Source organism: Frankliniella occidentalis, unplaced genomic scaffold (assembly GCF_000697945.3).
Source record: "Frankliniella occidentalis isolate FOCC.00 unplaced genomic scaffold, Focc_3.1 Scaffold15, whole genome shotgun sequence".
NCBI lineage: Eukaryota > Metazoa > Arthropoda > Insecta > Thysanoptera > Thripidae > Frankliniella > Frankliniella occidentalis.
This window is the reverse complement of record NW_026267145.1, coordinates 2,538,065-2,548,380: the sequence shown is the minus strand read 5'-3', so window position 1 is coordinate 2,548,380 and position 10,316 is coordinate 2,538,065. Positions and strand designations below refer to the sequence as shown.

Genomic DNA, 10,316 nt, shown 5'->3' with positions numbered 1-10,316 from the left:
GCGGTGGGTAGGCAAACCCGCCAAGCGACTGCGTGGAGCGGGTGGCCCGCCCTGCCCTGTGGTGAGCCTCTCACCGCACAGTGAAGTGCAGTGAACAGAACAGGGCGGACCGGGCAAGGGAACGTTGAGCGCCAAAATCTCACCTCTCACCGACACACATGAAAACCCACAAAATATATATGGCCATATGAACTCGTTAATTCGCAGTCTTCGACCTATATTTAGAAAAGTAGAGAAAATATTGTTTCTCGCTATACCGATGCGATATCATCTCGTTGCCACTTGTCGTTTGATGTGGGTAAACCTCCGGTACCGCTAACGACACGAATTACGTTAACTGTTTTTGTTTTAATTTTTGGATATTTTAACTAAACTTTGGCATTGGAGGCAATCGTGCCGGGCAAATAAATATAGCCAGCAGTTTCATGCAAGCACTCTCCTGCAACAAAATGAAATTCCTCTGTTTTCGTATTGCGCGGTTGCTCTGTCTTCGCCCACAATCTGCAGCTGCGGTGACTGACGAGCGACGCCCAAACGCGCCGTCGCTACCGTTAGCCTATAGACCTCCAGCGATGGCAATACGTCGCGCTGGTCGCGCTATCATCTCGTTGGTGGCGATACTCCTTGCATGGAGTCGATGCCCCCTCCGACCGCAGGTTGAGGTTCTGGCTCTGGCCTCAAACAGTCTCGTCTCTCACCGCCAGACTCCCTCTGGCGGCTTCCAGCAACAACTTAACCTCAATTTCGAGATCTTTCTGCGGCCGTGGACCTGACAATCTCCTTGTTTGTGGTGTTCTCTGCACTTGCACTGAATCCTTGTTCCACGAATTACTTTTCGGTTTGTCCTATTAAATTTTAAACATGGTGGATTACAGCAGGTGGAAAGATATTGAGGCAAGTGAAACTTTAAGTTAGAATACTCCAATTGTTTGCTTTCTGCAAACACATAAAATTTTGCTTTGTTTGACAACCAGCAATTTATTTCCCTTGAACCTATGTTACATTTTGTCTGTGTTTATTTTTAATAGTTCAGCACTCTAAATGTGCTTCATTCAATTTTAATGAACCTTGTGCATATGTTCCTTGAATTCTTATCATCTTCCTTGGACTATCTGCAGATTTCAGATGACGAAGATGAAACACATCCCAACATCGACACACCCTCTCTGTTTCGATGGAGACATCAGGCTCGGGTTGAACGTATGGAAGAACAGAAAAAAGAACAAGAAGAGTTAGAAAGGAAAAGAGTAGAGTATGTATCAACCCTATTTGTTTAAAGCATGTGCCTGTGCCCTTCTAATGTCACTCACTTTATCGTATCTTTGTCTCTAGGCATGAAAAAAAGTTAAAGGAGGCGCGTCAAAAGCTGGAAGATGCTAAAAAGCAAGGCTTGGATATGAGTGAACTGTCAAAAGCCTTGAAAAGCCTAGAGAAAGAAGAGGAAGAGATTAATAAAAAGGCCAATGAATTGAAATCAAAAGAGAAAGTAAGTGTAGTAGCTTAAATGTCAAAATTTGATAATATTTTGTGGTTTCTCTGGGTTTTTACTTTTTTCTTTGCCTCAGGTTACCCCATGGAATGTTGATACAATTAGCAAACCAGGTTTTGACAAGACTGTTCTAAATGTTGCTCCAAAACGGCCCAAGGATGAAGATTTGCCTGAAGAGGAGAGAGAAAAGAAAATGAGAGAATTTGTTAAGGCGCATGAGAAAGAATTAAAACAGTATGGCATGTTTAAGCGATATGATGACTCAAAACGCTTTTTACTAGAACACCCACACCTTGTGAGTTTTCTTTCTAGTCTATCATTTATTTCATGTTTACTGCCTTTCATACTGCAAAGTTTGTTTAATGAGTCCTAACTTATCAGGTTGGGGACAATACTGCAAATTACCTTGTTATTTGGTGCATAAACCTGCAAATGGAAGAAAAAGAGAAATTAATGGAGCATGTTGCACATCAATGCATTTGCATGCAATACATCTTAGAACTTGCTAAACAACTAGATGTTGATCCCCGTGCTTGTGTTGGCCAGTTCTTTACAAGGTATGTGAGATTGTTTAAATTAAATACCAGATACCTTAAAGAATTATCTTGATCTGGAAGTGACCTAACTAATCTATTTCTAACATGCTATTAGAATTCAAATTGCTGATGCTGAGTATAAGACAGCCTTTGATGATGAGCTTCGTGCTTTCAAAGAAAGAATTAGGAAACGAGCCGAGGAAAAAATAAAGGAAGCAATGAAAGAACAGGAGGAGGAGGAAAGAAAAGCACGACTGGGCCCTGGAGGCTTGGATCCAGTTGAAGTCTTTGAAAGTCTTCCACAGGTAAGATAACTGTCTTCTGAGATGTTGGTTGAGACATAATGTAGTGCTCATGGAAATGCTGGTGATGCAATATATCCTCTTTATTTTCTTTTTAGGAGTTGAAGGCTTGTTTTGAAACCCAAAATATTCCTCTTCTTCAAGAGACCATTGCCAAAATGCCTGAGAGTGAAGCTGTATATCACATGAAACGATGTGTAGACTCAGGTCTTTGGGTTCCCTCTGCGAATGAGGGCAAGGCAGGTGGTGCAGAAGGGGATGCTGAGGATGTTGAGAAAGAAGAGGACCAGTATGCAGAAGTTGGTGGTAAAGCTTAAAAGATAAAGTGATTCAATCTTGCTGCAAAACTCATCTGTAACTACTCTTTGAAATTGTTTGTCTTATGCTGGAAATTCAGCAGTCTGCTCATAAAATATTCTTTATAAATTAATCTTTTACTGTGTAAAATATTTTAAAGATAATTCCTAGCATAGTCTTTATGTATTGTTTCACCCCATGTTCGTCTTACATTTGTAAGATGTCCCAAAAGCATGTGTGTGTGTATCTTCTATTTTTCTTTCTGTTTTTGAACAATTTTATCTTGTTGTGAAGTTTCTATGAAATTAGCCATCAGCTTTGTGAAAAATATTGTGTGATAAACAGTACTGTAATTGAAGGTAACAATGCGTTTATTGAGTTATAGTTTCCCAATTAAAATGGACTTTACTCCAGAGTTTTCTAACTTAACAAAAATAAGAAAAATATTCAGTCTACGACCTTGCTTGGTTAATCATATTTTGAATGGGGATTAGTCGGGATATCTCTACAAAATCTCGGCACAGCGGACACTGTGCTCTAGTTTGCAGCCATCCTGAAATACAAGTCCAACAGAACACATGGCCACAAGGTGTTGCTGTATCTTGAGTACGGGCCTCCAAACATAACGAGCATCGGTAATAAGTTAGCACACTATCACTCTTCGGTGGTCCATCTTCCTCAAGTTCATTTCCTGTAGTCAAGGAACTTCTTAATCTGAAATGATAAGGAAATAATACTTTAGGTTACACCCATTGAATACATGGTTTTGATTTTTATCTAAAAGAAAGTGAAATCATACTTGGGCATTGTAGCAGGAATTGTTTGTGCCCATTTGACAATTGTTATTGACGTATACAACATTAGCTGCAGTAGTGTTACAGTGCTTAACAATTGGAACCCTTGTAATGTTGAGTGATCTTTTAGCCATCGTCTGACCAAGACCTGAAATAATGTTTGAGTTCAATTCAAGTATTTAAAAACAAAGTCAACCCAAAGAATGACACACAAGAATATTATGTACTTACATAACGAATTCCAGCAAGTCGCTTTGACAAGAGGAAATATTCTCCTCCCCAATAGAAAACTCCTTTATGGAGTCGGGTAATGAAGACCAGAATGCTTTTTAAAGTGCTGAGAGCCTCTAAAAGAGATGCTCTAGCATCAATAGTAAGATCTGAAGGTGCAAGAAGACGGCGCTTCAGAGCTTTAATTATGTTTTCACATATAATTTCCCCAAAACATTCCAGCATTAATGCTAAGAGTCTTCGCTGCAGTTGACAGAGGTGATGAAGAGTAATGATGTATTAAACTGGTTAATTAATAAATAAAATCTCTCAATGAAATTTGACATACCTTTGTTGATGGTAGCTTTCTCATCCTATGGTTAACTTGAAGTATACCAGTATATTCCTCTCCAAGTGTCTGAATATCAGAAAGAGTAGTAACAGCAGAGTATAATACTTTTGCTATTACCGGTACCGAACTGTGGTATTTCATCCAAACACGATTGCCTGATGTACAAAAAACAAACCAGATAAAAACCCTCGTAATAATAAGCTACAGTAGGACCTTAAGAGTGCTTTAATCTTTTTGGAAAAAAATACCTGCGGCTTTTAAGAGTAAATCTGAGGCCTCATGATGTATTCTTTCAACCATTAGCTCATCTCGTTGGGCAGCTCGTAGCACTTCTGCAGTGCCCGCAGGTTCGAGTGTGTGTTGCCTTGGCTTCATTTTGTTTTTATTTACACAGCAGATAAATTTCCTCAGTGTGCTATCACAAAATTATCTGAGGACTGCAGATTTATTTAACAAACAAACGGCTATTTAAAAGTAAGACATGACTAGATGACTGAGTACTGAGCCTAACAGTTGTAGCACGAAGCGCATGAATCGTTACGCAAAACATTTAAAATACATCATTCAGTCCTGTTTCATGATCCTCAAGGCAAAAACAATTTGATCTTGCTCAAGGAATTGCTGAGCAAGAGCAAGTGTCAACAAACTGCGAATAACTCATCATAATCGTGCAAATATCACCCTGACTAAACATGTCAACAATCATATGAGAAACTTACACTCGCGTGCATGAATGGGCGAGCGCGGCGGCGGGACGGCCGAGCTGCAAAAAGTGTTTGAGCATCTTGCTTGTGTGTAAAACTTGGTGTATCGTATCTAAAGTCGTTAATGACAGCACATTATTGACTGTCCTGTTTGTTTTTCAAACTCTGAGGTTAATTTCTTGTTTTCCTGAACTTAACACTGTGATCATCAGTTTATCAAACAATAACCGGCACCTACTTGAGCAGAACAAGTTGGTTAGGGCGTCGTGTGTTTGCTCGTATGCAGTCTGGTGCCGATATGTCTGGTTTTATTGGTGTTCACGCAGGTAAGAAACTATGCCATTCCTCCCGGTAATTTTTCATTTCTAGACTGTAGTATTACCATTAATAACTTCTCATGAACGAATCATGCAGGGGCAGGAGATCATTCTGATGATGCAAGTTTGGCATACAAAAAAATTTGCAGAGAGGCATGTAAAAAGGTAAGTTTACCAGATGCAATTATCAGTTATATGTCTTATCTTTTTGCTTATCAAGTGTGATCCGGCACAGGGTGCATCAGTTCTCAAAACCGGTGGAAGTGCCTTGGACGCAATAACTGCAAGTATAGTTGCTCTGGAGGATTGTCCCTTCACCAATGCTGGATTTGGATCTAACTTGACATGGACTGGTACTGTAGAGTGTGATGCTTGTGTTATGGATGGAGAGAGTTTAGCCTGGGGCGGCGTTGGAGGTGTACCAGGTATTCAGAATCCTATTCTCATGGCCAAAAGTTTGTGTGTTAGACAAACAGGAAAAGAACTGGCAATGGGTCGGATTCCGCCATGGTGAGTCAGGTTTTCTTATCAAGTTCACCCCCATAGTTTTTAATGCAATTGAAAAATAGCCATAGTTTCCTTTGCAGCTTATTAGTTGGAGAGGGAGCTCGTTTGTGGGCTGAAGAGGCAGGTATCCCTACCACAGATCCCAAGTCTCTTATATCAGGTATAACACACTTTGTCGTAATATAGTGACGTATTTACATTCCTGCTTTTCATTCCTTTGTTTTATATTAATTTCAGATAAAGCAAGAAGAATTTATAATCATTATAAGAAGAAACTGGGAAAGGAACAAAAGAAGTCAATTGATGTATGTTACAAGATTTGAATATGGTTGCCAATCTTATATTTTAAACAGATCTCACCAATTTATTTTTGTTCCTCAGATGCTTAGTCCCCTAGATACAGTTGGTGCTGTTTGCATTGACAGCAAGGGCCATGTTGCTGCTGCCAGCTCTAGTGGGGGGATCATTTTAAAACACTCTGGCAGAGTCGGACAGGTCTGTCATTGCCTAAACTTCCTTTTGTTGTGTTTTAAAACGATTGCTGATAACATTACTTTTGTTTGCAGGCTGCAATGTTTGGTTGTGGGTGTTGGGCACAAGATGGAATTGAGGGCAAAAATTCAGTAGCAACCAGCACATCAGGATGTGGAGAATATTTAACTCGCACCATGCTAGCGAAGGAAGCAGCTTCAGATCTCACCAATGCAAGTTGTGGGAGCACGTGCCTACATGGTACAATGGTAAACAAGTTTCTTGGTAAGTTGAGGATTAATTTTAACAATAAATGAGCGATTTCTTAGTTTTTCATTTTGTAGAGCTATTTTTGTACTCTCTTTACATACCTAATGTGTTCTCTTCTTGATTCTTGTTTTGATAATAGGATCACCCTTCCTAGCTGGTATCTCAGAACCCTTTGGTGGGATAATTGCATTAAAATGTGATGAAGAAGGAGTGGGTGAATTTTTATGGTCACACACTACTCGAAGCTTTTGTATTGGATATATGAATTGCCAAGATAAATCTCCAAAGGTATATGAATCTTCAGAGACTTAACAAATAATTCTTCTGGTATTTGATCTTTTAGTAATCTGGTTATTGCTTTTTTCTCACAGAGCCATATGTCTAAACTTCCCAGTGGTATGGAACCAGGAACCAAAGCAATTGTGGAAGGTGTAGGCTTTGTCCTAAAACAGCATTTAGATACTGAAACTGAGATGCAATCTTCAACTTCCTGAATAAAAGGTAACAAATACCAAATTGAAAAACATTGGTAAATTTTAATACACAAAACTACTCTGCAAGTGTCATTGTGTTCTGAGTTCATGTTTGGGTTGCTGTCACTGCGCTCTTCCTGCTACTGAAGTGTACTCTTGGTCTTTTCCCTATTGACCCAAGTTCTCTAGCATACTCTGAGAAATACGGTCACCGCAGACATTCTGCATTTTGGTCCCTGAGTCACAGTTTTCTGATGCGCAACGCCCCAGGGAGCATAAGTATTGTTCTTAAAAAAGAAGCCAAATACTTCAAAACAATTGCGTTTTGGAGGTATACCAGGTGGCTGATTCACGCCGCGCACTTTCGTAGTTATACTGTACCGCATGCACGGGTACGGGTGCGGGGGTTTGCCTATGCTCGCAGCGCACGGCTCCTTACGGCCCCGTGCGAGTAGGCACCCCGTCCGCACGCGTGCATGCGGAACAGTATGACTACGAAAGTGCGCGGCGTGAATCAGCCACCTGGTATGGATTCCATATGAACTCTGTCGATACCTCGCGGTGCCGGAGCGATGGCTATACTTCCTGTCACAAGAGACACACGAGCGAGCGCTCGGCCACGACACTACTCCCTGCGTTGAGAGCCCCTATCAATGACAGTGGAGCGCGTCCGTCTACGGGTTTTTCAGGCTGCCGAGCCAAAATGACCGATCACAAACTATGAGCCGACACTCGCTGAGTATGAGTATGTCTTCTGCGTTTTCTATGGTACGGCTGTCTCTAAAATTGCGAAAAACAAAACAAAATGTAAGGTGCAAAAAGGGGGCCCGTGAAAAAAATCCTTCAGACAAATTTGCCTTTGCTGGTATCATTGTCGCCAGGGCGTAGATCAGACGGGAATACGGAGCGGGTCGGAGCGACACCAGACCGTTTACCGCCACCGATTTGCATGAGAATGGCGAAGAATGGGGTTAGATGGCGCCATTTCACAGCCCAGTGGGTCGGCCGTCCCCGCCCCGCCACTCCCTGCTGTCTCGCCCTTCACCAGGGTGATCCGCGCGACCCTGACTTCCGCCTTATTTCTTTCCCATTCTTGTTTCCCCTCGGAGAAGAAAATTGAGGAACTTCTTTTTCCTTTTACTTTTGTAAAGTATCTCTGCTGGCGAGATATTCCATGCAGACCGCCCCACTGGTGCGATCGCGTCTTTTCTCGGCGAGAACGCTGCCAGGGTTGTAGGGAAGGGAAACGAGGGACCGCTACTTTTTCTTCCCAAGAATAATACTGTTTCCGGAATTTTAGTTGTTCTCCAGTTCCCTTGCTCTCCTTTTATCACCATCGTTGTGGTGCCGGTGGCGCCAACCGGTCCAGGACGTTGCTTGTTTTTAAGGCTCAGATTTCTTTACCATGTGGGTGTTCTAGTCCAACCAAATAATGTAAAATCAGAAAAACTAAACCGCTGGTCTGTGTCTCTTGCTCGAAATTTGAACCCGTAACATTGCGAAGGGTAAGCTGTGCTGGAAACCCCAAGTTTGTGCATGTCGAGCACTTATAAGTGTGTGTACGACATCCGTACCTACACATAGAGGCACAAGTGTGTGAATCTCATAGAAGAATTCACACATTTACTCCTTTAAGTGTATGAATGGGCATTCACACACCTACAATAAACAACACACACTCGCGTTTCCAGTGCTGCTAATTTTTTTTTATTTTTTTTTGCCCTGTGGAGGAATAATTTTTATTCGGCTGCTGACTTATTTTCGCCATAGTCACGTGTGGCCCCTCCGGTCCGGTGGCGCCAAGGGCACAGCGGGCCCCCTGTCTCATGTCAAAGTGTCGCCGGTGTCGCCCCGGGGGCCGCGGGCCGCCGCAGGCCGCGTCCGTGCGGGGGCCCTGTGCCGCCCTGTGCCGTGCGGGCCTCTGTCATGTATATTTGTGTTTCGAGCGGCGGATGTTGTTGTTGGTCGTCCGCCTGACTGCCGTGTCGTCCGACTTCTTGGCTCTATCCATCGCAGGGTGGGAAGCGAGAGGGAGGGAGGGCCCTGGCCGGGGCCCTGGCGCCCACCACCCGGCGACCTGCAGCCCCCTGTGGCACAGGGCCTGCGCGACCGTCTCCCATGTTGTTGCCTCAAACTTCGGCCCGGTTGGGCGGCGGTGGGATGTGCCAGGGGTGAATTTCATCGCCCTTGCCCCTGCCTGCACGACCGCATGCACTGGAAACGCAAGTGTGTGAATGTCGCACACGTGTAGGTGTGGGAATGTCGCTTACTTTGAGGTCTGTGAATGCCCGTTCGTACTTTTCAGGGAGTAGATGTGTGAATTTTCCTTTGAAATTCACTAACTTGTGCCTCCATGCTGTTTACGGTACGAATGGCAAATGGCGTTCAGCGTTCACACATGTATCCTTGTGCGCCATTCACACACTTAGGTTTCCGGTGTAACCAATTTTGACACAATACGATAGCGAAACGATAACGTATTGGGTCAAGCGTCCCTTCGGAGAAAGTGTAAAAAGCATATATACGCGAATGGGGCGGGTATAGAGGGTGTTCCACAAGCCAATTATTGTTGTGATGAATGAAGCTCGTCGTGCTCTCTTTTGCCAGCCTCGGCTCGGCATGTGTGAAACTGATGGGCTCATAGTGTGGCACCGATAGTGGCAGCGTGCTGGCGTCCGGCCCCGCCACGGCCCCGCCCCTGCTGGCAATCCGAGAGCAGCTCCGCTAGCGGAGAGACAATGCAACACAACAAGCCCACCATGGACCCACAAATTTAATCTTCTTTCGGGTCAATAGACCAAGTATATCCCATTCTGTCTATTACCCCCGCCCCCCTCCCCTTCCCGCTTTCATTCGGATCTTGTTTCCTGTTATGGGCATTAACTTTGGTTTGGGGGATGAAGATGGAAGTGAAGCGAGCAGCATGAGCCTTTGGGGCTTTTGTCGCGTTGGTCCATGGAATTTCCATTCTCTAATCTATTACCTTTTCCTCAGCTCATAAACTAATTGATAAATTTGTATAAAAACTAACTGTTGTTAATATTGCAAGTGTTTCATGCACACTTTGGCGTGTGAATATCGCACACTTAGGTTGTAAGTATGATAACGTGGTATTGCGCTTATAACTGTTGGACTGTATCACACTGGAATTTCCAGAGCAGGTTTCACTGGTAAAGGTATGCGACGTCGCATGATTCGAATTGGAATTGTGTGACATTCGCACGCTTTGGTCGGAACACGCTGCTGCTCAACAGCCTGCTCACATTTAAATGTAACGCATCTCGCGTGACTCTGCGAGGCCCTCCGCGTTGTCCTCCAGCCTCCCACTCCCCGCTGCTCGTCTCACACGAAGCGGAGCGGCGGCTGGTGATTATTGTACTGTGTTGGCGGGGCGGGGCGGGCGTGACGCGTGGAAGCGCACAGCAGCGCGGCCTATTGACTCATCACCCCGGCGCGACACTTCTTTTCAACGCCAGCAGCGGTAGCGGCGCGAAGCAGGCGCAAAGGGGCAACGTTATATGGCGTTTGTTCGTCGGGCGGACAGTATCGCGGTGGGGCGGGGCGAGGCGGGGCGAGGCGGGGCGAGGCGGGGCG

The 10,316-nt window shown here is 44.1% G+C and overlaps 3 protein-coding genes across 4 annotated transcripts in view; 2 read left to right on the top strand and 1 right to left on the bottom strand.

The window, feature by feature from the left end:
* The first annotated feature begins 714 nt into the window (after nt 1–714).
* LOC113205022 (hsp90 co-chaperone Cdc37) lies at nt 715–3,037 on the top strand. Its single transcript, XM_026420447.2, has 7 exons — nt 715–894; nt 1,119–1,252; nt 1,333–1,486; nt 1,566–1,784; nt 1,871–2,046; nt 2,141–2,330; nt 2,426–3,037. Exons 1-7 carry the CDS (start codon nt 862–864, stop codon nt 2,642–2,644), a joined length of 1,125 nt encoding a protein of 374 aa, XP_026276232.1. The 5' UTR covers nt 715–861; the 3' UTR covers nt 2,645–3,037.
* On the bottom strand, nt 2,978–4,652 carry LOC113205031 (peroxisome biogenesis factor 10). Of its 2 annotated transcripts, XM_026420461.2 has the most exons (6): nt 4,492–4,652; nt 4,229–4,417; nt 3,978–4,135; nt 3,650–3,892; nt 3,424–3,566; nt 2,978–3,338 (listed from the first exon to the last, which is right to left on the bottom strand). In XM_026420461.2, exons 2-6 carry the CDS (start codon nt 4,353–4,355, stop codon nt 3,077–3,079), a joined length of 933 nt encoding a protein of 310 aa, XP_026276246.1. In that variant the 5' UTR covers nt 4,356–4,417; nt 4,492–4,652; the 3' UTR covers nt 2,978–3,076. The 2 variants fall into 2 exon arrangements, with proteins under 2 accessions (XP_026276246.1, XP_026276256.1); XM_026420471.2 differs by having other exon boundaries at nt 4,229–4,650.
* A 325-nt stretch (nt 4,653–4,977) lies between these two features.
* The window catches only part of LOC113205069 (threonine aspartase 1-like), a gene marked incomplete at its 5' end in the record, with an annotated part of 95,269 nt that continues 89,930 nt past the window's right edge, over nt 4,978–10,316 (top strand). The window contains 9 exon segments of the mRNA XM_026420530.2: nt 4,978–5,010; nt 5,099–5,166; nt 5,237–5,511; nt 5,589–5,668; nt 5,746–5,813; nt 5,890–6,003; nt 6,075–6,264; nt 6,389–6,537; nt 6,621–6,750. Coding sequence (XP_026276315.2) covers nt 4,983–5,010; nt 5,099–5,166; nt 5,237–5,511; nt 5,589–5,668; nt 5,746–5,813; nt 5,890–6,003; nt 6,075–6,264; nt 6,389–6,537; nt 6,621–6,743 — 1,095 coding nt within the window. The 3' untranslated portion in view covers nt 6,744–6,750.

What these genes read in the sequence shown, in the direction of transcription:
- LOC113205022 (XM_026420447.2), top strand. Translation starts at nt 862, where the DNA reads ATGGTGGATTACAGCAGGTGGAAAGATATTGAG. An exon ending in TTAGAAAGGAAAAGAGTAGA is followed by an intron (nt 1,253 to 1,332) that starts GTATGTATCAAC and finishes CTTTGTCTCTAG; the next exon opens with GCATGAAAAAAAGTTAAAGG. An exon ending in TCTTTGAAAGTCTTCCACAG is followed by an intron (nt 2,331 to 2,425) that starts GTAAGATAACTG and finishes TTTTCTTTTTAG; the next exon opens with GAGTTGAAGGCTTGTTTTGA.
- LOC113205031 (XM_026420461.2), bottom strand. Translation starts at nt 4,355, where the DNA reads ATGAAGCCAAGGCAACACACACTCGAACCTGCGGGCACTGCAGAAGTG. An exon ending in GAAAGCTACCATCAACAAAG is followed by an intron (nt 3,893 to 3,977) that starts GTATGTCAAATT and finishes TGTCAACTGCAG; the next exon opens with CGAAGACTCTTAGCATTAAT. An exon ending in GACTTGCTGGAATTCGTTAT is followed by an intron (nt 3,567 to 3,649) that starts GTAAGTACATAA and finishes ACATTATTTCAG; the next exon opens with GTCTTGGTCAGACGATGGCT.